Raw genomic sequence first — 24,598 nt, forward strand, 5'->3', positions numbered from 1 at the left:
TTCAATTATTCAATAAGTTATTAATTTTTGTATTTCAATAATTGAATTTTCGTAGAATTTTCTAATTAAAATTGATTTAAAAATGAATTTCAGTTGAAATTTTAATCAATAATTGAATTTTGATAATTCAATTATTTTCAGAAGTAATAAAATTCTTCGCAATAATTCAATTATTTTCATAAATAATAACATTTGTTACAGGGATTAAATTATTTTTTTATTAACTGTTAAAGAATTTAAAGAATTTTAGAGAATAAATTCATTTTCGGAAAGAATTTTTGGATTTTTTGGACATAATTTTTCAATTATTTTTTATACAATTTTAATTGAATCCTTCAAAAAATGTAATTATATTCTTAAAATTTTTATTAATATTTGTCGAAAGAATTGAATTATTTAAAAAATTGTTAATAAAATTCTTTATAAGGAATTGAATTTTAAGAAATATTCAATATTATTCACAAAATTGTTTATTTTTGTATTTAAATAATAAATTGAATTCTAGTAGAATTTTCTAATAAAAATTTATTTAAAAAAGAATTTTAGTTAAAAATTATAGAATAAATAATAAATTGAAATAATGAAAATAATTTTAAAAAATATTGAAATTTTGAAAATAATTATTATTATAATGTAAAATAATGATTTTATTTTTAAATACTTTCACTGGTTCGAGCCCTGGTATTCTTTCAGTATTTTTTTTTTTTTTTATATTTTTGTACAATTATTTAAAGTGATTTTATTTTTGTTTCAGGTGCAAAAGGTCTGCGAGTCTTCAAGGTATGTTTCTTAAGAGAATAATATTATCAACTATTATTGGTGAGTGTTTCTAAAATTTTTTTTTATATGTATTTATGTTTATGTAAAATAAAAAAAATATACATATATATTTATATTTTTTCATATGTCTTTCGACATTTATTTTGTTATTGTATATTGATTTGCTCTATCCTGCGAATACTCGGAGGAGCTCTTGAAAAAAGCAACGATGGATTTTTCATGTCCCTTTTTTACACTCGAGAAGTTTTTTTTATTTTTTTTTTCTGTGAATACCTTTTAAAAAGCCCATTTAAAATATATAGGAGAAATACACAACAGTAGAAAAAAAATATTTTTTTCTCTACTTAATACTATATTTATTATACACTCTAAATCTGAATCAGTGTCAATTTCACTGATTTTGATATATAGTGGTCGAGTTTTCTTTGATGAGTCAGCGCAATTTTCGCACTGTTCCAAATTTAAAGAAGTAATAATTTTTCATTTAAATTAAAAAAAAAATTATTCACATTCTGAATCTAGTGAAAATTAGTGAATGATTTTTTACTCTTAATGCAGAAAAAAATAAGGTCTTTAAAATTGTTTATATTTTTTTGAAACAAATTGATTTGAAAATTACACTATTTTCGTGCTAAAAACTAAATTAAGTCTTACTCTCTAAATTTAAATTATTAAAAATGTTTACTAATTTGAATTAGTAACTGAATTTTTGTTTTTGAGTAAACAAAAATAAAAAAAAAAAAAAGTAAAAAGTAAAAAAGTAAAAAATTTACTTTACTAGTAAATTAATGGTAATTTCTACTAATTTATTAGTAAAATTGACTAATTCAAAAGCAAAATGTCAGTTACTAATTCAAATTCTTAAACATTTTTAAAATTTATTGTAATAATTTAGTAGGACAATTTTTTAAAAAATATTTTTTTATAAAATTAAACTTATTCAAAAGTAAATAGGCAGTTGAATGCCTCAAAATGATTGAAAATAATTAGTAATTTACAAATTTAAATAATTTAGTAAATTACTAAATAAATGAATTAGTAATTTACGAATTTAATTAAATTAATAATTTACTAAATTAAATACATTAGTAATTTATGATTATATTTAAAATATTATTTACCAATTTATTTAATATTAGTCATTTACTAATTTATTTAATTACTAAAATTTGACTAATTCAAAAGCAAAAAGTCAGTCACTTTTTGAAAATTGCAGTTACTAATATTTAAATAAATAATAATTTTTCATAATTAAAATTTAAAAAGAGATGAAAAATAAATATTTTCGAAAAATCATTTACCTTTTCGCCACTATCACTGGGTAGATAAAAGACCAATACTGTGAGAAAAGATATTCCCATACAGGGAATAATGAGATTGACAGTATAGAAAAGTGTTTTTCGCCTCATGGTGATGTTGAACGTGATGTCGAGATAGGGTTCATCGCAACACGTATAAAACTTTTCATTCCTGAAAAGAAAAATGAGAATTATATACATGAACATATAGATTTTTTCTTCTCAAGATTACTTCTTTTCAATATGAGAAGTGCAAAAAAAAAGAAAATCTTACGATAATGCATATTTATATTAGTATTTCTCATGTAAATATTCCGTGATGGTTAAACAAATTTCGTTTAATATTCTTCTAAATTTGTAATATTTTTTTATACATAAGTAAATATATAATAAATAAATAATACATTATTAATTAATTAAAAATAAATATACGAATATATAAAATAATTTAATAGAAAAAATAAAATATTTGAGATAAATGAATTTATTTTTTTTTATTTTTACTACTTTTTTAATTATTTTTATTGTTTTCTTAAATAATTATTCAATTCACAATAGTAAATAAATAAAATAATAAGTAATTTATTTGATAAAATTATGAAATTAAATTTGTTTAAACCAAAGAATCTATTTTGAAAAATATTTGTTTTCTATTTTTTTTCTTTTTAATTTTTTATTATTTTTATAAACTTAAATAATATTTTTTATTATATCTAATTAAGAATAGTAAATAAAAAAAAAATATTTAAAATTTATTTTATTTCTCTCTCAATTTGAATTAGTAAATAAGTTTAGGTACTAATTTAAATTAGTGACTGACTTTTTGCTATTGAATATTAATAAATTTTACTTATAGATTAATTGAAAATACTATTAATTAAGAACATTTACTAATTCTAAAGCAAAAAATCATTCACTATTTCAAATTAGTAAACATTTTTACAAATTCAAATTAAGAGAGAAAAAAAATTGTTTTTTAAATATTTTTTAATATATTTTACTTTTTGCTATTGAATTAGTAATATTTTACCAATAAATTAGTTAAAATTACTATTTATTAGTAAAATTTACTAATTCAAAAGTCAGTCAGATTAGTAGACATTTAAAGAATTTATTTTTAAATTTTTGTATTCCATATAGCTAAATATTAGTAGTAAATAAAAAATAAGTTAATTAATAATTTATTCAATTAAATTAGGAAACAAATTTTAAGCCGGAAATATTTTAAAATATATTTGCCTTTATTGTTTTATTTCATTTTTATTTATATCAATAATAATTTATACTAAAATATTTGTTTGTTAACAGAGAAAAGGTCAATTTTTTTCTTTGAATTATAAAAATTAAATTTTTTATATTTTCAAGTAGTCAATGACTATATTTGGTCAGACATAATAATAGTAATAAAATTCTTTTCAAAAATTCAATTATGTTTAAAAACTTTTAAAAATTCTCGTAAAAATTTCAATTATCTTTAGAAATAATTCAATTATTCTTCTCTGAAATTCAATTATTTAAAAAATTTTTAATAAAATTCTTGGAAAAATTTCAATTATTTTCAAAAATTTTTCTCAATTCAATGATTTTTAATATCTACCATTTTAATAAAATATTGCAAAAGATTTCAATTATTTAAAAAAAATTTAATAAAATTCTACACAAACTTTTAATTATTTTCTTAAAATAATAAAAATTTCACAGGAATTCCATTATTTAATAATTTTTTTAATAAATTTTCTTCGTAATTATTCAATTATTTTTAATACAATTTTAACCAAGTTTCTCGAAAAATGTAACTTAAAATTTTTATTAAAATTTATCGAAAGAATTGAATTATTTAAAAATTTGTTGATGAAATTCTTTATAAGTATTCAATTTTGAGAAACATTCAATTATTCAATGAATTAATTTATTTTTCTTTTGAAATAATTGAATTCTCTTAGAATTTTCTAATAAAAATTGATTGAAAAACAAATCTCAGTTGAAATTTTAAATAATTGAATTTTAAAGGCTATAAATTTTTAGAAATAATTGAATTTTGAAAATTCAATTATTTTATTTATTTATTCAATACACATTGTTTATGACCTATAATGGTTATTACAAGTCAGGAATTCTTTAATTATTTTTTATACAATTTTAATTGAATTCCTCAAAAAAATGTAATTATTCTTAAAACTTTTATTAAAATTTGTCGAAAGAATTCAATTATTAAAAAATTTGTTGATAAACTTCTTTATAGAAATTGAATTTTAAGAAACATTAAGTTATTCAATAAATTATTTATTTTTGTATTTAAATAATTGAGTTCTAGTAGAATTTTCTAATAAAAATTTATTTAAAAATTAATTTCAGTTAAAGTTTTAAATAATAATTGAAATGATAATGATTTTATCATTCGGTCATCTTTAATTATTATAAAACATGAAGAATTCGATCACTCCGAGTCGAAGACTGTGAGTTATCGATATCTTCGTGTTTTATAGTTATGAAAAAATTTAATTTATTGTTTTAAGTAAAATGTTCTCTTATTTCACTCGAACTGGTTACATTTTTGTCAACTTTTCAATTTTTTGTCATCATTCAAAGAAATAAAATAGATTTTGTCTGTTAATAGAAAAAAAACAAATTATTATTGATATGGATAATAATAGAATATAAAAATTAATGGTATATATTTTTTGCAATACTTCCGGCGTAAATTTTTTATTAGTAATTTAATATTGAATTATTAATTTTCTTTAAAAGTGACAAAGTGTTGTGGAGTGAATTAAAAAGTTTGTAAATGAACTAATGAATTAATAATAATTATTGAACAATAATTACCTAACGGCTGGAACTTCTAAAATATCCCATTCGACCGAAGGGTAAAATTCAGATAAGTCAACACCAATATCCACAACATTACTGCCTCGAATTTCATCGTTGTGCCTCAGGTCGACCTGGAATGCGAAATGTCCTGTTTCAAAGCATTATCGACAGAATGTTCTCTGACAACTCTTTGCTTTTAAAACCAAAGAGATTCCAATTCTCCATTTCAAGTCGAAAACAAAAATAAACACACACAAAAAAAATATAGGTAACAGTATTATAGTATAAAAAAGATTCTATTTATTTTTTTTTTCTTTTGAAGGAAAAAAAAAATAATAACTGCACTGTATCGAATTTTAAATTATTTAATATTGAAAATAATGCTATAAATGAAGTTGAGGAAACAAATTGATATGAATTCAATTGAAAGGAAAAGGGATGAGGGAAAAATTACATTGAGAAAAAAAAGGAAGAAGAAAAAATTACTGAACCTCATCGTGTCTATATATAGGTATATGTAGGGAATAAATTGAAAAGGAAAGGGAAGCAAAATAGAAAAACTATTAGATTGGAATAAAGTTTTTATACTCGATTTATATTGAACCGATTAAGTAGACGTTTCCTTCGTTTTTATTTTGAAATATCCCGTCTACCTTCCTTTTTTTTATACTGACTTTCAATGTTGGAATAAAGGGACAAAACGAAGCCACTTATGTTTCTCGATACGCCGGCTTTTCTACTGCCAAGAGCTAAACGAAGCACTTTTAGACTGGAGATTTTTTTTTTCAGTAGTGGAAGTTTATCAGTGCCAAAAGTTTACCTGTACTTGTGTCTATAATTTTACCAAATTCACTGGATGTAAAAAAAAAAATTCTTTCGAAATATTTTTTTCTTCTATATTTTTGATTCTTTCGATTCATTAAAAATACTCGAAAAAATTAAATTTTTAAAATTCATAAGAAAATTCTAAATTTTTGTGTCATTTTTATTAACTATAAACTATAAACTTTCTTGTAAACTATAAAATTACCACGAATTCTAAATCGAAACCTTCAAATTTTTCAATTTCTGACAATAATTTCTTTTTAAATAACTTAATTCTTGAAAAACTATATCATAAAATTATTATTTTTATAAATTATTTAATGAATAATTTTACTCAAATATTTCAAAATTATTTGAATTCTAAAAGAGTTGCGTTCAAAAATTAAAAAAAAGAATTCTCGTCAAAATTTCAATTATCTTAATAAATAATAAAATTCTTCTCCAAAATTCAATTATTTTCAAAAATTTTTTTTAAAATTCTTGGCAAAATTTCAATTTTCAAAAAGAATTTTCTCAATTCACTGATTTTCAATATCTACTATTTTAATAAAATCTTCCAAAAGAATTCAATTATTTAAAAAAAATGTAGATAAAATTCAGCGCAAACCTTTAATTATTTTCACAAATAATAAAAATTTCACAGCAATTCAATTATTTAAAAGAAAATTAATAAAGTTCTTCGAAATAATTCAATTATTTTTATAAATTATGAAATTTTTGACAGGAATTCAATTATTTTTAAAAATTTTAATGAAATTCGTTACAAGAATTCAATTATTATTTTCAAATAAATTTTAACTAAATTCCATTAAGCTATAAAATTATTTTCAAAAATTATTTCAAATGTTATTCAAAAATTATAATTCATCGCAGAAGTTCATAATTATTTTCAAAAATTTTAATTATTAAAATTCTTGTCAAGAATTCAATTATTTTCAGAAATTTTATAAAAATTCTTGTAAAGAATTTAATTATTTTAATAAAAAAAAATAATAAAATTTTTGCTGGAATTTAATTATTTTTTTAAATTTTCGGCAAGAATTCAATTAAATTTCAAAATTTTTATTACATTCTTCACCGGAATTCAATTATTTTCATTGTATAACAAAATTCTTCGCAGAAATTCAATTATTATCACAATTTTTAGTAAAATTCTTTGCAAAAATTCAATTATTTTTAAAATTTTTAATAAAATTCATTGCAAGAATTCAATTATTTTTATAATTAACAAAATTCTTCTTGTCAATTCAATTTTCCAATACAATTTTAATAAAATTTCTCGACAAGATTCAATTATTTTTTTCAAAAAATTTTTATAAAATTCTTCGATAGAATTCAATTATTTTCAAAAATTGTAATATAATTCAGCGCAGAAATTCAATTATTTTCAAAAATTTTGATAAAATTATCAAAACAATTTTAACTAAATTCAATTAAGGAATGGAATTATTATAAGTAATAAGTATGAAATTCTTCGCTGTAATTCAATTATTTTTTGTAATTTTATTAAAATTCTTGACAAGAATTCAATTATTTTTCAAAAACTTTTATTACATTCTTGGCCAAAATTCAATTATCTTTATAAATAACAAAATTCTTCGCAAAAACTCAATTATTTTCAATAGAATTTTAATCAAGTTTCTCGAAAATATTTAATTATTTTTAAAAAATTTTCAATTTTAACAAAATTCCTTTAAAGAATTGAATTATTTCCAAGAATTTTAATATAATTAAACGCAGAAATTCAATTATCAAAAATTTTAATAAGATTCTTCTCCAAAATTCAATTATTAAAATTAAAATTCGTCGTAGGAATTAAAATATTTACAGTTCTAAAATTTATCAATTAAATTTTGATAAATTATATGATTTTTAATTAATTTAAAAAAATGTCCCTTTATGAGAATTCAATTTTAAGAAACATTCAGTTATTCAATAAATTATTTATGTTTGTATTTAAATAGAATTCTGGTATAGAAATTTTTAATAAAACTAGATTTAAGAATAATTATTTAACATTTTGAATAACAACTGAATATTATCCAAATTATAGTGTGAATTTTTTAGAAATAATTGAATTTTGGAAAGTTTCAAATTTAATTTTTTGAAGATTTGAATTTTTCATAAACTTGTACTTAAAAATTCTGTAGAATTTTAGTTTTTTAAAAAAGTTTAATTAAATTTTTATTTTGAAATATTTTTTAAATTGATTTTGAAAATTCAATAAAAAATTTATTTAAAAAAGAAGTTGTTGATGTTTTCGAATAATATTTTACAAGTAAAGAAGTTTGTAAATAAGTGTAATAGAAAATATTTTTGAGTATACAATAATTTTTAGAGTGAATAAGAATATTATTTTAGGATCAGGGAAAAAGTGACCCTCACAGCACCGGGATATTCAGGATATCCCAGAGACGTCCTGGGGATATCGATTTGTTTTCGGAAGTTTGGATATCTCTGGGATATCCTAGGGACGTCCATGGATATCCAGAGGATAATCCAGGGATATCCAAACTTCCGAAAACAAATCGATATCCCCAGGACGTCTCTGGGATATCCTGAATATCCCGGTGCTGTGAGGGGAAAATTTTGTCTGTAAATTAGAGAAAAGTGAGGGAAAAACAAAATTAAATTTCTGTGCTAACCCAGTATATTCCTCTATTTCTTTTTTTTATATTCACTTCTTCAATATTTATCTCAAGAGGGAGATTTTTACTATTTTTTTTAGTGTTCCCACCATTTTTCTTCTTCAATTTGTTCAAAATTATGAAATCTGTGTAATTGGCGAATTTTTTTTTTTTTTTGTAATAAAACTTTCACTGTTGTCAGTATTTCGATAAAAATTATTTTTACAGAATCGAAAATTGCTGAAAGTTTTGAAACTAAAAAAACTGTTGAACCTCTAAAGAAAATAGTTGAATTTTTTTTTGATTCTGAGGGAATTTTTTTTTGACTCTCTGGGACCAATTATTACGTATATAATTCATGGTACACGTAACTCTTGAATTTGTGGAAAAAAATACATTCTTTTATTTTTTGAGAAATACTTTGTCTTGGGAAAACAAGGTCAAAGAGAGGGAGAATGAAAAAAGGAGAGAATGATTGACATTTGAAGCTCTCTTCGGAAAGGGTCGTTTACTTAAATAAAAAAAAAGTCTCAAGTGACTTACTTAGAGATCTAAATAGCCCCAGGGGGATTTCTCTTTTATGCGCCAATAAAAATAATAAATTTTATTGAAAATATATTGAATTGCGGATGGAAAATATTTTTTTATTATTAAATGCTAAAAGAGTGTGATATTGTTTATTAGTTTTAAAATTGTTCAGTTGTAGTTCCAATAAATTTTCAGTCACTTTTTTTATTTCTTTTTATTTTAATTATGGCGGTTACAATTTTGTACTAAAACTTTTGTAAAAAAAATCATAACTACTAAATACTGAATTTTTACTATAAAAGTTAGTAAATATTTCTTATGGTACGAACAGGGCTCGAACTTAGGTGAAATAATTGCAAAAATTCAATTAATTTCAAAAGTAATAAAATTCTTTGCAGTAATTCAATTATGTTCAAAATTGTTTTTAAATTTCAATTATCTTTATAAATAAGAAAATTATTCTCAAAAATTTTTGAAAAATTTTAATTATTTAGAAAAATAACAAAATTTTTCAAGGTTATTCAAATACTTCTATAAATAGTAAAATTTTTTGCAAAAATTCAATTATTTTTAATACGCAACTTTAATAACATTTCATGAAAGAATTCAATTTTTAAAAAAATTCTTAATAACATTTTTCGAAAGAATCCAATATTTTTCTAAAATTTTAATAAATCCTTCGAAACAATTCAATTATCATCAAATTCTTTGATAAAATTCTTTGCGAGTATTCAATAATTTGCAAATTTTTTCGCAATAATTTAATTAATTTTATAACTAATGTAAAATTTTTACAGATTCAATTATTTTTGAAAATAATAAAATTCTTTTTATGAATTCAATTATTTTCATAAATTTTAAAATTTTCGAATTTAATTATTTTGCAAACACAATTTTCATAAAATTTTTCTAAAAAAATCAATTACTTAAAATGATTTTTATAAAATTCTTCGCTAGAATTCAATTATTTAAAACAATTTTGATAAAATTCTCGGCAAAAGGTACAATTATTTTTAAAAATTTTCCTGAATTCAATGATTTTCAATATTTATTATTTGAATAAAATTTTCCAAAAGAATTCAATTATTTAAAAATATTTAATAAAATTCTGCGCAAACATTTAATTATAAATTAAATGTTAAAAATTTTTTTTTTATTTAATTATAAATTTTATTAAAATAATAAAAATTTCACAACGAATTCAATTATTTACCAATTTTTTTTATAAATTTCTTCCCAATAATTTCATTATTTTCATAAATAATAAAACTCATCATAGAATTTCAATTATTGTAAATTCAATTTTAATAGAATTTCTCGAAAAATGTAATTATTATTAAAAATTTGATTAAAATTTGTCAATAGAATTGAATTATTTACAAATTTATTGATAAAATTCTTTATGGAAATTTAGTTTTGAAAAACATCAATTATTCAATAAATTAATTTATCTTTCTTTTTAAATAATTGAATTCTCTTAGAATTTTCTAATAAAAATTGATTGAAAAACGAATCTCAGTTAAAATTTTAAATAATTGAATTTTGAAGGCCATTCATTTTTAGAAATAATTGAATTTTGATAATTCAATTATTTTCAGAAAAAATAAAACTCTTCGCAATAATTCAGTTATTTTTATAAATTGATAACATTTGTTAATAAAATTGATTTAAAAATGAATTTCAGTTAAAATTTTAAAGATAATAATTGAATATTAAAAGCATTATAGCATGATATGAATTTTTAGAAATAATTTAATTCTGAAAAGGTTTTAAATTAAAATGTTTGAAAATTAAAATTTTAACTAACAATTTTGTGAAATTAATATTCTTCAAAAGGTTTAATTGAATTTAAAAAAAAATTTTTTTGAAGTTATTATTTTCTAATATTTATTTAATTGAACAATTTTCGAATAATTGAAATTTCGTAAAATTGAATTGTAAACAAATGGATTTGAAAATTGTCAAACAATATTTTCGAAAATTATTAAAAATAATTGTTTAAAGAAGAATTTTAGTTTAAAATTCTAGAAAATAATAATTGAATTGAAATATTGAAAATAATTTTGTAGAAGTTGGAGTAAAAAAATTCATATAATATGAAATAATGATTTTATTAATTTGTAATTTTTAATTATTATAAAATATGAAGAAAGCGATTACTGCGAGTCGAAGATTCGGAGTTATCGATATCTTCATGTTTTATTTATTTATTTTATTAATTTGTTTATTTATTTTTTAGTTATTTATTTATTTTATTTTTTTTTTCTTAATTTCTTTAATAATAATTTTATTGTAGATTTCTGTGAGAATAATTTAAACATAAAGTGACTGAAAATTATTAGAAATTATTTGTTTATTATAATTTTTGAATTAGTAAATAAATTTCCACTCCTTTCAATTTTTTCCCCTAATTATTAGTGATAATATTTGGAAAAATATTCAATATGTGTTTATAATAAATTAGAAAGAAAATATTTGTTATATAGAAACTTATTGGAAAACAAATGACGTTAATGCGATCTGGGTTAAAGGCCAGGCACGTAATCGCGTTTACTGGAAATGCCTGTCCAACCTTGAAGATGAGTGGAATGCAGAATTGGAATATCTCCCTTATTAGGGAAGGAACCTTCGCACGTGACGAGTCCACTACGATGTTGAGGAATTTACGCTTTCGATTTCCCATTATTATAAAAATTTTCCCAACCACTTGAGGGAAAATTCGGAAAAAGGCCCTTTTAATAATCCTTGAATTGGAAAAGTCAAAAGTTTATTATTTTTAATTTCATTTGGCAAAAAATTTTCAAAATTTCCCTTTTAATAATTCTTGGATTGGAAAAATTTATTATTTTTCGTTTCATTTGGCAAAAAATTTTCAAAATTTCCCCCTCAATTTTAGTTTTAGAAAAATGAAATTTTTTTCTTTACAGTATTTTTAGAAATGTCAGTAAAATGTTTTTTTAAAGATTTTTTAAAGTTTTTCCTAAATTTTTCTAAAATTAATTAATTAATCTTAATTTTTTTTTTCAAATGAAATTGTTATTAAGCACTATGAGAATGTGAAAAATTTGTAATCAAAAAAAGTTTTTATTATTTTTCGAGGGAAAAATATATTTTTTCGTCTATAATAATCGATCATTGTTAGAATGAATAACTTCATCAACGTTTATATATTGAAATTGACATTGTAAAAAAAGTATTTCTGTAAAATATGCTTTTCCTCTTTTTTGATATACACAAAAAAATTAGAGAATCAGTTTTCAGATTAATTGCTTTTTTTTTTGTCGATACCTGAAAGCCATCGTACGTCCATGAACCGAATTTCATAACGCATGTTTGTTCATCGAATGGAAAGTATTCGACGTCAATTTCACAGGAAGACTTGTAAATCGCCGGTGGTTTCCACTCGACTCTACCCGTGTAATTTAAAGTTGCTTTTGTCGCTAGTGTCACCTCGAAATTACCATCGGCACTGAAAATAAAGAAAAGAAAAAATAAATTAATTAGAAATTAATTTCTTAATTATTAATTAGAAAAAAAGTTCCTGGGAATGAGACCGAGAAATTTACGTGAATTTCTCGCAGTCTAATTTCCAAGAACTTTTTTTTTACGTTAATATTTTTTTTTTATTTTTCTATAATTTTATTGTTGGGAAATATTTTTCTTACTTGTTATATAAAACTATATCAGGTCTCCAAATATGGTCAGAGGGCACATGTAGCATTTCCACTCCACCGTACTCCTTGGGATCCCATTTCAATTTGTAATCGTACCACGACTGAAACAAAAAAAAGGTTTCATTATTTTTATTCATATTTCAGATTTTATTTCGCTATTTAAGTAAATGTACAGTTTTACTCTATAAATTTATATTTCTTTTATTTAATTATATAAAATTAGTTAAAATTCGAAAATTAGTTAAAAATAACTAATTTGATAGTAAAATGTCAGTCATTGATTCAAATAGTAATATTTTACTGATGAAATATAGTAAATAGTAATTAATTATTAGTTAAATTCACTTTTAAAGTTAGTGTTATAAAACTTTTTAAATTAATATTTATTTGTTATTAAGTAGTGAAGCACTTGTTTAGTCAGACAAAATTGGTTTTTATTCTTGCAAATATATTATCAGTAGTATATAAGAATAAAAATCAGACGCAAAAGATTAACAATTTTTGGAAATTTGAAATCAGTAGTAAAGCAGCCAGGTTGTCCAGATACCTTGAAAATCTTGAAAAGTACTTAAATTTTTTTTGCTCCTTGAAAACCATGAAAACACCTTGAATTTTATGAAAAAACCTTGAAAAATTAAAATTCTTAGAAATGAGATTAATTTCCTTGATTTTTTAAGTTGAATTCTTGTCAATATTATTGTTGTATTTTAAGAAATTCGGTTTTTTAAATTTTTGATAATTTTTGATAATTTTAAATTTTTTACCAAAGGGTGAAGACAATTAAACAAGTCAAATATTTTTCAAGAGCACAAAAATAATAAAGCCAAATGCCATAAAAGAGAAGAAAAAATGTTGAATTTTAAGAAATTTGGTTTTTCGAATTTTTGATAATTTTTAATAATTTAAAATTTTTAATCAAAGGGTGAAGACTATTGATTAAGTAAAGTATTTTTAAAGAGCCCAAAAATATTGAAGCTAAATGTCATAAAAGAGAAGAAAAAATGTTGAATTTTAAGAAAATCGGATTTTTGAATTTTTTCGAATTTTTTATAATTTTAGATTTTTTACCAAAGAGTCGAGACTATTAAATAAGTAAAGTATTTTCCAAAAGCACAAAAATAATGAAGCTAAATCCCATAAAAGAGAAGAAAAAATGTTGAATTTTAAGAAAATCGGTTTTTCGAATTTTTTCGAATTTTAGATATTTTATCAAAGGGTGGAGACTATTATATAAGTAAAGTCTTTTCAAAGAGCCCAGAAATAATAAAGCTTAATGCCATAAAAGAGAAGAAATAATGTTGAATTTTAAGAAATTCGGTTTTTTGAATTTTTTCGAATTTTTAATAAATTTAAATTTTTAACAAAAGGATAGAAAGAGGCTATTAATTAAGTAAAGTGTTTTTGAAGAGCCCAAAAATAATAAAGCTAAATGCCATAAAAGAGAAGAAATAATGTTGAATTTTAAGATATTCGGTTTTTCGAATTTTTGATAATTTTCAATAATTTTAAATTCTATACCAAAGGGTGAAGACAATTAATAAACAAATTTTCGTATTTTTAGTAGTATAAGATATTTTCAGTCAGACATAGTGGTTTGCATTCTTGTAAAAATATTATTAGTAGTACAAGAATAAAAATCAGACGCAAAAGTTTAAGTTTAGACATTTTTAGTAAAATCTATTCTGATCCGATGAATAGTATAATTTTTTTATGTAATTTTTTGCTAAACTCTTCTGAATTGTTAGTAGTAGAACACGTTCTCAGTCAGACGTATTATCAGTTTTTTCAGATATATTGAAAGTAGTAAATAATTTATCACTAGAAAAACATACTTTTTATAGATGAAACTTCTAGAAACGTTCTTAATTTGTTTTAAGTAGTAAAACCCTGATTCAGTCAGACAAATTCGTTTTAAATCAATTATTTTGTATTAAGTAGTGAAGCAGTTGTTTAGTCAGACAAAAATGGTTTGTACTCTTGTAAATATATTATCAGCAGTACAAGAATATAAATCAGACACAGAAGTTTACATTTTTTTAAAATTTGAAATTAGGTTTTTCTAAAACACTTTTAAACAGGTATTTTTAATTTTTTTTTAGCTAATTTCTGTTAGTTCTTGTTAGTAGTAGAACACATTTTTAGTCAGACTGTGTTATTTTTTGAAAATCTGTCAATAGTAGTGGGTAAATAATTCAATATTAAAATTTAAAAGATAATTACAGATTCTCTAAACTTTTAATCTTTGTTAAAATTGTTGTAAGTAGTAAGACACCGATTTAGTCAGACAACGTTTTGAAAGAATTGTTTTTTTTATTAACTATAAGTAGAACACTTGTACCGTCAGACCGAAATGGTTCATATTCTTGTAAAAATATAATCAGTAGTACAAGAATATAAATCAGACACAGAAGTTTAGAATTTAAAAAAAATTTTAAATCAGTAATTAAACAGCATTTTAATCAGACAAGTAGTTTAAATGTTCAGATAATTTCTTTTAGCATCGATACAGTAGCAATGACAGTAACAGTTAATAATAATTTTTTTTTTTTTGCAAAACTTGTAAGTGTTTCAGTGATAGAAGGCATTTTAGTCAGACAACATTGTTAATTCTCGTTTATTTACTATTAGTAGTAAAACCCTGCTTTGGTGCGACAGTACGAGTATCTTTAATACCTGTACTAATTTATTGTCCGCAGTAAAGTACAGCTTTTCTCTTCAGGTGAAAATTAAATAAAAAAAAAAAATCGTTTTCGAATTATGGTGGTAGTAGTAAATAATTTAATACTTAAAAAACATCATTTTTAGATAGAAGAAACAAAATTTAGTACAAAAATGTTTTTAGTCAAATTTTGCGTTTTGATAATTCCGGGACAAAATAAAAATTTTTTTTGATGTTTCTTTTAGAAAAGAATAAAATTTGATATAAAATACTTTAGTTATAAATTATAATAGTAGTTTAGATATAAATTTTTCTATTTACGTACATGTAAAGAAAATTTTCTGGTCCCTAAAGGTTTCTTATATATGTTTAACATATACAGAAAAACTAAATTTAAAAAAAAATTCTTTTCCTCGAAGTCAGATTTTATGATACGAAAATTATATATATACATATAATGGAAGAAGGAAGGGAAAAATGTGAAAATCCAAGTTTTTACAGGGTGTCGGAAAATAGCTTACTACATGTGCTTTTACGAGAAGCATGAGATGCGGGGACTAGTAACAATGTCGACGGGATTGTCTAACACTTTGAAACAACCCTGTAATCGTAACACGAGCCTCGTATCTCCACGCTCGTAACTCAAGGCTTCTAGTATTTCGTAGATTTTCCTGGAGGCATTGCTTTAAAAAAAAAACAAGAAAAATGTCCGGAAGTTTTATTTGAATGCACTCCTGTTAGGGGCGAAAAGTAGAAAATATTTTCACCCACCTTTTCTTCTGTTCGAAAATATATATTCTATTCACATTTGCAAATTTTACTTCTGATTTTATATTCTTTTTATTATCTTATTTACTTTTGGAAAATTCAATTTTATGATTTTTATATTAAAATTTTTATACATTATAATTTTTACTGCAGAATTTTATTTTTCTACTTTTATTTATAATTTTTATACAGTCGAACCTGTCGGAATGCAACTCTCAGAATAATCTACTTTTTGCGCAATTTATTTTAAAGAAAGGAATTATATTTGAATTAAACTAAAAAAAAATTCTCATAAATTTGTTAAATTACAATACATTGCAAAAGTTTTATTTTAATCAAATTCTTATATGCGAAATTCAATTATTTTTATAAAAAAAAAATTCTTCGCAAGAATTCAATTATTTTTATAAATAACAAAAAAATTCTTCCCAAGAATTCAATTATTTTCGTAAATAATAAAATTCTTTCGAAGAATTCAATTATTTTTTAAAAATTTTTATTACATTCTTGGCCAAAATTCAATTATTTTTATAATTTATTTATATAAATTTATAACAACAATTCTTGATAGGAATTCAATTAGTTTTGTAAATGATAAAATTCTTAGCAAGAATTCAATTATTTTCGTAAAGAATAAAATTCTTTTGAAGAATTCAATTATTTTTCAAAAATTTTTATTACATTCTTGGCCAAAATTCAATTATTTTTATAATTTATTTATATAAATTTATAACAAAAATTCTTGATAGGAATTCAATTACTTTCGTAAATGATAAAATTCTTAGCAAGAATTCAATTATTTTTTATAAATAACCAAAAATTCATCCCAATAATTCAATTATTTTCGTAAATCATAAAATTCTTCCGAAGAATTCAATTATTTTTATAATTAACAAAAATTCTTCTCATGAATTCAATTATTTTTATAAATAAAGAAAATTCTGGACAGGAATTCAATTAGTTTCGTACATGATAAAATTCTTAGCAAGAATTCAATTATTTTTTATAAATAACCAAAAATTCATCCCAATAATTCAACTATTTTCGTAAATAATAAAATTCTTCCGAAGAATTTAATTATTTTTATAAATAACAAAAATTCTTGACAAGAATTCAATTAGTTTCGTACATGATAAAATTCTTAGCAAGAATTCAATTATTTTTTATAAATAACCAAAAATTCATCCTAATAATTCAATTCTTTTCGTAAATAATAAAATTCTTCCGAAGAATTCAATTATTTTTATAAAGAACAAAAATTCTTCTCAAGAATTCAATTATTTTTATAAAGAACAAAAATTCTTCTCAAGAATTCAATTATTTTTATAATTTATTTATATAAAGTTATAACAAAAATTCTTGACAGAAATTTAATCATTTTTGTAAATGATAAAATTCTTAGCAAGAATTCAGTAATTTTCGTAAAGAATAAATTTCTTCGCAATCATTCAATTTTTTTTATAAATAATCAAATTTCTACATGGATTAAATTATTTTTGTAAATAAAATTCTTTTTAGTAATTCAATTATTTCCATAAATAATGAAACTCATCGAAGAATTTTAATTATTTTTATTACAATTTTATTTGAATTTCTCGATAAATGTAATTATTCTTAAAAATTTTATTACAATTTGTCAAATAATTCAATTATTTAAAAATTTGTTCATTAAATTCTTTATAAAAATTCAATTTTAAGAAACATTCAGTTATTTAATAAATTATTTATTTTTTTATTTAAATAATTAAATTCTAGTACAATTTTCTAGTAAAAATTGATTTACAAATGGATTTTATTTACAATTTTAGATTATAATTGAATATTAAAATTATTAGAAATAGTAAAATTCTTTTTAGGAATTCAATTATTTTCATAAATAATAAAACTTATTGCAGAATTTCAATTATTTTTAATAGAATTTTAATCGAATTCCTCGAAAAATGTAGTAATTATTCTTAAAAATTTTATTAAAATTCGTCGAAGTAATTCAATTATTTAAAAATTTGTTTATAAAATTGTTTATGGGAATTAAAATTTAAAAAGGATTCAATTATTCTATTAGATTAAATAAATATAAATCTATGTTTGTATTTAAATAATTGAATTCTCGTAGAATTTTTTAATAAAAATTGTCTTAAAAATGAATTTCAGTTTAAATTTTAGATAATAATAATTGAACATTAAAATCATTTTACCATGAATTTTTAGAAATATAATTGAATTTTGAAATAAATTTTTTTTTAAAGTTTAATTGTTTTTTAAATAATTTGAAGTTTTTATTTTCTAATATATATATATATTTAATTGAAAAATTTGCGAATAATTGAAATTTCGTAAAATTGAATATTGTTAACAAATGGTTTTGAAAATTGTCAAAGAACTTTTTCGAAAATTACAACAAAAATACCTATAAATAATAAAAATATAAAATAAAAATGTAAAAAAGTAAAAGTAGTGTAAAAAAATGTTTCTAGTCGATTGATGGAAATTATTAACCATCGTTTATTTGATTGAAAAAATAAAGAACTTTTCAGTTTTAAAGATTTCATCTTTTAACTCTCGAAAAATAGTTTTATTTATCTAACTGGAAAAGTTTTAACTCTTAATTTGAAGCAGGAGAAAAATAATGGAAAGAAAACTCGGATGGAATTTATTTCAATGATTTTTATTATTTTTATTAATACGTTTTTTTTGGGTGGAAAATAGATAATTTCAAAAGAAATAAAATAAAAATATTTTTGTAAGGGAAAGTTTTGACCAGTTATATTTATTATTAAACGAAAAAGATAAGGAAAGTTGTGTTAGCGTTTATGTTACTTAGGGCTATGCTTAAACATATAAAGGATATTTTATAACGTAAGAAATTTTTAATTTTTCTTAAAAGAGAAATATATACTTCTTAAAAGCTCAAGCTTTAATATTTAATGCACCTGCAAAGTGCAAAGAGAATCTCCCCGTGTGTGTTGAAAACTGAATTATGCTATTCACGTTTCACCTTTCTTTTCTGTCTACTTATACGGGAATTCCCTCTGTTATGTTGAAAATTCACTCACACATGACCTATTCCATAATTCCCTTTGTCTTATAAGGAACTTCGTTTAATATTTCATTTAGAAAATAAATTATTTAGAAAAAAAAGATACCGAATGCGAAGGGTTTTCTTTTATCTCAAACTTTTATTATAATTAAGACTTTGCGAAGGGAGAAAAAAATGGAAATACAAAAATAATGTTAATTCCTTTTGTTAAACAATTAGATTTGTTAATAAATAATTTAAATAAATGAATAAATGAATAAGGTTTTCCTTAAAAAAAAGAATAAAATGAAAAAATACATTTACAAATTTAAAACAAAATCAAGAAATATAATTTAAAAAAGTACAGATGTACTGGAACGGTAAGCATAAAATTGGTGAAAAAAAAATAATAAATGAAGTCTTCAATGCAAAAGAAAAAAAGAAAAAAAACTCAAATCATCAATATTGGAAAAAATAAGGAGCAATAAAAAAGACGAGGCAAGTTAACGATTTCCCAAGGTTGAAAGCCGGGTAGTGATACTGATACCGATATCTGATATTAATGAAAAAAGCTCGTAAAGTGCGACCAAGAGCACACGTAAAAGTTGGAAAAACAACTTGGACTTTATTCATAAAAATAATTTTTTCTCGTTATCCGAACGGAAGAAATATCGAACAATAATTTATCACTTTAGCAATTATAAACTAGTTCTTCAGTTTAAATTTCCAGGTCGTCTATTTTTACGATCACTTAAGTTTAAGAAAAAGAAAAAGGAACACACGATAAAATAGAGGAATATCAAGGGATTCTTTTTTCTTTTTTATTCCGTGATTCGAAAGCTTCTTCTTTTTTTTTAATGTGAAAAATTTAATTGATCAATTATGTTAGAGTGTTTTTTTTGTAGCTGTTTTATTGTTATTTATTGTTCAGTAATTATTATTTATTAATTGGTAATTTATAATTTCTAGCCCAGATGATTTTTTGTGTTATTATTATTTATTGTTTATTAATTAATTATTAATCAAAATGAATTTTTGTTTTATTATTTTTGATGTTTAATAAAATACTTCAAAAGAATTCAATTATTTTTATAAAAAACAAAAAAATTCTTACCAGGAATTCAATTATTTTCTTAAATAATAAAATTCTTCCGAAGAATTCAATTATTTTTATAAATAACAAAAAATTCTTACCAGGAATTCAATTATTTTCGTAAATAATAAAATTCTTTCCAAGAATTCAATTAGTTTATATAAATAACAAAAAATTCTTACCTAGAATTGAATTCTTTTCAAAAATTCAATTATTTTATATAAATGACAAAAAACTCTTCCCAAGAATTCAATTATTTTCGTAAAGAATAAAATTCTTCTCAAGAATTTAATTATTTTATATAAATGACAAAAAACTCTTCCCAAGAATTCAATTATTTTCATAAATAATAAAATTCTTCCGAAGAATTCAATTATTTTATATAAATAACAAAAAATTTTTCCCAAGAATTCAATTATTGTCTTTAATAATAAAATTCTTTCGAAGAATTCAATTATTTTTATAAAAAACCAAAAATTCTTACCAGGAATTCAATTATTTTCGTAAATAATAAAATTCTTTCGAAGAATTCAATTATTTTCGTAAAGAATAAAATTCTTCTCAAGAATTCAATTATTTTTATAAATAACAAAAATTCTTCCCAAGAATTCAATTATTTTTATACAAAACAAAAAAAAATTACTAGAAATTCAATTATTTTTATTAAAAACAAAAAAATTCTTACCAGGAATTCAATTATTTTCTTAAATAATAAAATTCTTCCGAAAAATTCAATTACTTTTATAAATAACAAAAAATTCTTCCCAAGAATTCAATTATTTTCGTAAATAATAAAATTCTTTCGAAGAATTAAATTAGTTTATATAAATAACAAAAAATTCTTACCTAGAATTGAATTCTTTTCAAAAATTCAATTATTTTATATAAATGACAAAAAACTCTTCCCAAGAATTCAATTATTTTCGTAAAGAATAAAATTCTTCTCAAGAATTTAATTATTTTATATAAATGACAAAAAACTCTTCCCAAGAATTCAATTATTTTCATAAATAATAAAATTCTTCCGAAGAATTCAATTATTTTATATAAATAACAAAAAATTTTTCCCAAGAATTCAATTATTGTCTTTAATAATAAAATTCTTTCGAAGAATTCAATTATTTTTATAAAAAACCAAAAATTCTTACCAGGAATTCAATTATTTTCGTAAATAATAAAATTCTTTCGAAGAATTCAATTATTTTCGTAAAGAATAAAATTCTTCTCAAGAATTCAATTATTTTTATAAATAACAAAAATTCTTCCCAAGAATTCAATTATTTTTATACAAAACAAAAAATTCTTACTAGAAATTCAATTATTTTTATAAAAAACAAAAAAATTCTTACCAGGAATTCAATTATTTTCTTAAATAATAAAATTCTTCCGAAAAATTCAATTATTTTTATAAATAACAAAAATTCTTCTCGTGAATTCAATTATTTTTATAAATAACAAAAAATTATTTCCAAGAATTCAATTATTTTATATAAATATCAAAAAATTCTTCCCAAGAATTCAATTATTTTTGTAAATAATAAAATTCTTCCAAACAATTTAATTATTTTTATGAATAACAAAAAATTCTTTGCAAGAATTCAATTAACAAATAAGGTTATTTTAAAAAATTGAAGGAATAATATTTGAAAAATTCAATTAGTTCAAAAATTTTCAATTAATATAATTAATAAAATTAATAAAAAAACGAAAACTAATAAAATTATTCAAAAGAATTTAATTTTCTATCATTAATAAATTTCTTTTCGTGAATTAAATTATTTTCACAGTAAAATTGTTACAAAATTTTTCGAAAGTTTATAGTTATTTTTAAAAATTTTAATAGAATTCAACTAGTTTCTAAATTTCCAATTAATAAAATTTTTAAAAAAGGAACGAAAAAAATTTTTTCAAAGGAATTTAATTATTTACGAAAATCTTAATAAAATGGTCATGAAAATTCAATTTCCTATCAATATCAATAAAATTTAATAGTAATATTATTAATTATAGTTATTAACAAAATCCATTAGGTATAGTAAAAAAAATTAATAAAGTTCTTCTTAATATTCAATTACTTTCAAAATATGCAATTAAAATTATTAGAAAATTATTCATTTCTAAATAATGATTAATTAATAATTATATATCCAAATGTTTTTTTCTGCTTATTTATTTATTTACCACTCACTTTGTCACACTTTTTCGTTTGTCATTATTCATTGTCTAATAATTATTAATTATTAATTAATAATTAATACCTGATTAAAATTTCAAATGTTTTTTTTTTGTCATAATTTGTTTTTCTCAATAATTATTAAATATAAATTAATTTTTGATTTCTTAAGTAATTAATAATTAGTAAAAACAAATGATTTTTTTGTGTTATTATTAATTATTGTTCATTAATTATTAATTAGAAATTAATAACTGTTTCTTCGAATTTGTTTCTTAGTTAATTTATTGCTGAATAATTGAATAATTATTAATTATTAATAACGGTTTATTAATTACAGTTTATTAATTATTAATTATTGTTTATTAATTAATAATTATTGATTATTACTTTATAATTGTTACTGCTATTGTCTTCTTGTGTTTTTATTATTTATTGTTCAAAAACAAGTTAATTAATTTTTAAAAAAAAGTTAATTAAAAAGTTATTAATTTTATATTTTCATTTTTAATTAAAAACTTTATTTTTTTTCCGAATTAATAGAAATTTGAAAAGAATTTGTTTTACCAGTGACTGAATTTTTGGGGGTTGATACCGAAATGTGTGTTTATGGTAATGATTTTCGTAAATGGAATGGAAAGTTTTGCACTGTACTCGAAAGTTTCAGATTCGATTTCGCATGTTTCAGACACATTCTATTATATAATGATATATATATGCATATATATATGGATGTTTCATTGTTATTTGAGGTACTATTATCCACGGAAGCTTCACTATTGTGTAGATTTACTCTCAGTTTTCACCTAATTGCAACATGATTTTACACATGTTTCAGGATAAAACACAACTGCAATTTATAAAAATTTCCAATAAATATACCAGAAGCACTTAAAATCTACTTAAAAATTTACACGCTTCAAAAATAGAATACTGTATAAGAAAAAAAAACAGAAAATCGACACTATTTTACCATTAAGACGCAATTTCTTAACAGTATAAACAACCTCTCTCTATTACGTTGATATTTAATTAACATTATATCAAACTATCCTTATAAATTCATTCGATAATTATTTTAAGAAACGTGAAAAACAATCTGACTCTCTATTCGTTTTTATAAATTACTAGTAAAATATTTACCGAAATAACATTTCTAATTATCGGTAATCACTTAATGGAAAAATATTTTACTCTCTCGTTGCATGGAGAGAGAAAAAAAACCTTACAAAATGAACTATTTGTTTTTGTTAGAGGATTCAGGGAAAAAGTGTGAGAGAACTGAAATAACTCGAGTTTGAAAGATAAAAATTTTGTTTGGAATAGAGTGGTAAGTGAAATCAGTATAATATATAGATATAAAAAAAGAATTGGATTTTTATCAAAAATAATACGCGAATAAAGTGTAAGTTTATCTTGTCGTGAAACATCAGATGGTTTTCAAGCTCGAGGCATATTTTTGCATTAAGTACATTACTCATTCTTTTGTACGCTAAATCTATGTATATATATTCTCGGTAAGCATTTTTATTCAGGGCGTGAGTGAAATTATTTTCTAATGCTAATTTTTTTTTTGCCTCCGAGTTCCTGGGAGGGAAATTTTTTTTTGCTTTTAGAAAAAAAAGTTTTTTTTTTTCTTTCGTGAATTCATTTAGGGTGGCTGCAAATGAGGGTGAAACCATAAACGTCAGTTAAAAGTCATGTAAATTTTTTTTAGGTTTTTTTGATTCTTCAATAGTCAGAGGAATTTTTGTCTAAAAACTTTTTTTTAGGGGATAATTTGAAATCAGTAGTAGAAGAAGTCAATTATAGTCGGACAAAAGGTTTTATTCTTGTTATTCAATTAATTAATAAATTAAAAATTAATAATAAGTTATTACTCAAATTAATATTTTTTGAGAGAAAATTACAATTATTGTAAGTTGTAAAACACGAAATTAGTCGGACAGAACATCTAATTGTTTAATTATTGGTATCGAGTAGTGAAGCACTTGTTTGATTTCTATTCTTGTAAATATATTATCATTAGTACAAGAATTTAAATCAGGTCGAAATATTTTTGTTAAATTATTATAAGTATAGTAAAACACAGATTTAGTCAGACAAAACTTTTTAAATGACTATTTATTGGTAGTAAGTAGTAAAACTCTTGCTTCGTCAGACGGAATTGCTTTCTATTCTTATAAATATATGATCATTAATAGAAGAATGTAAATACGGTAGAAATATTTTAGTTAAATTATTGTAAAAGTAATAAAACAAGGATTTAGTCAGACAAAATTTTTCAAATTATTTTTTATTGATAGTAAGTAGTAAAACTCTTGTTTAGTCAGGCGAAATTAATTT

General features: G+C 20.9%; 1 protein-coding gene across 1 annotated transcript in view; it reads right to left on the reverse strand.

The window, feature by feature from the left end:
- LOC122503852 (acetylcholine receptor subunit alpha-like) overlaps nt 1–24,598 on the reverse strand; it is a 252,448-nt gene that overhangs the window by 11,548 nt on the left and 216,302 nt on the right. Inside the window, exons 7-10 of the mRNA XM_043614597.1 lie at nt 12,535–12,644; nt 12,158–12,338; nt 4,905–5,020; nt 2,082–2,250 (exon numbers count right to left, since the gene is read on the reverse strand). Of these exons, the coding sequence (XP_043470532.1) occupies nt 2,082–2,250; nt 4,905–5,020; nt 12,158–12,338; nt 12,535–12,644 (576 nt within the window). The remainder of the gene's footprint in view (nt 1–2,081; nt 2,251–4,904; nt 5,021–12,157; nt 12,339–12,534; nt 12,645–24,598) is intronic.

The sequence above is a fragment of the Leptopilina heterotoma genome, unplaced genomic scaffold (assembly GCF_015476425.1).
Source record: "Leptopilina heterotoma isolate Lh14 unplaced genomic scaffold, ASM1547642v1 Lhet_270, whole genome shotgun sequence".
NCBI lineage: Eukaryota > Metazoa > Arthropoda > Insecta > Hymenoptera > Figitidae > Leptopilina > Leptopilina heterotoma.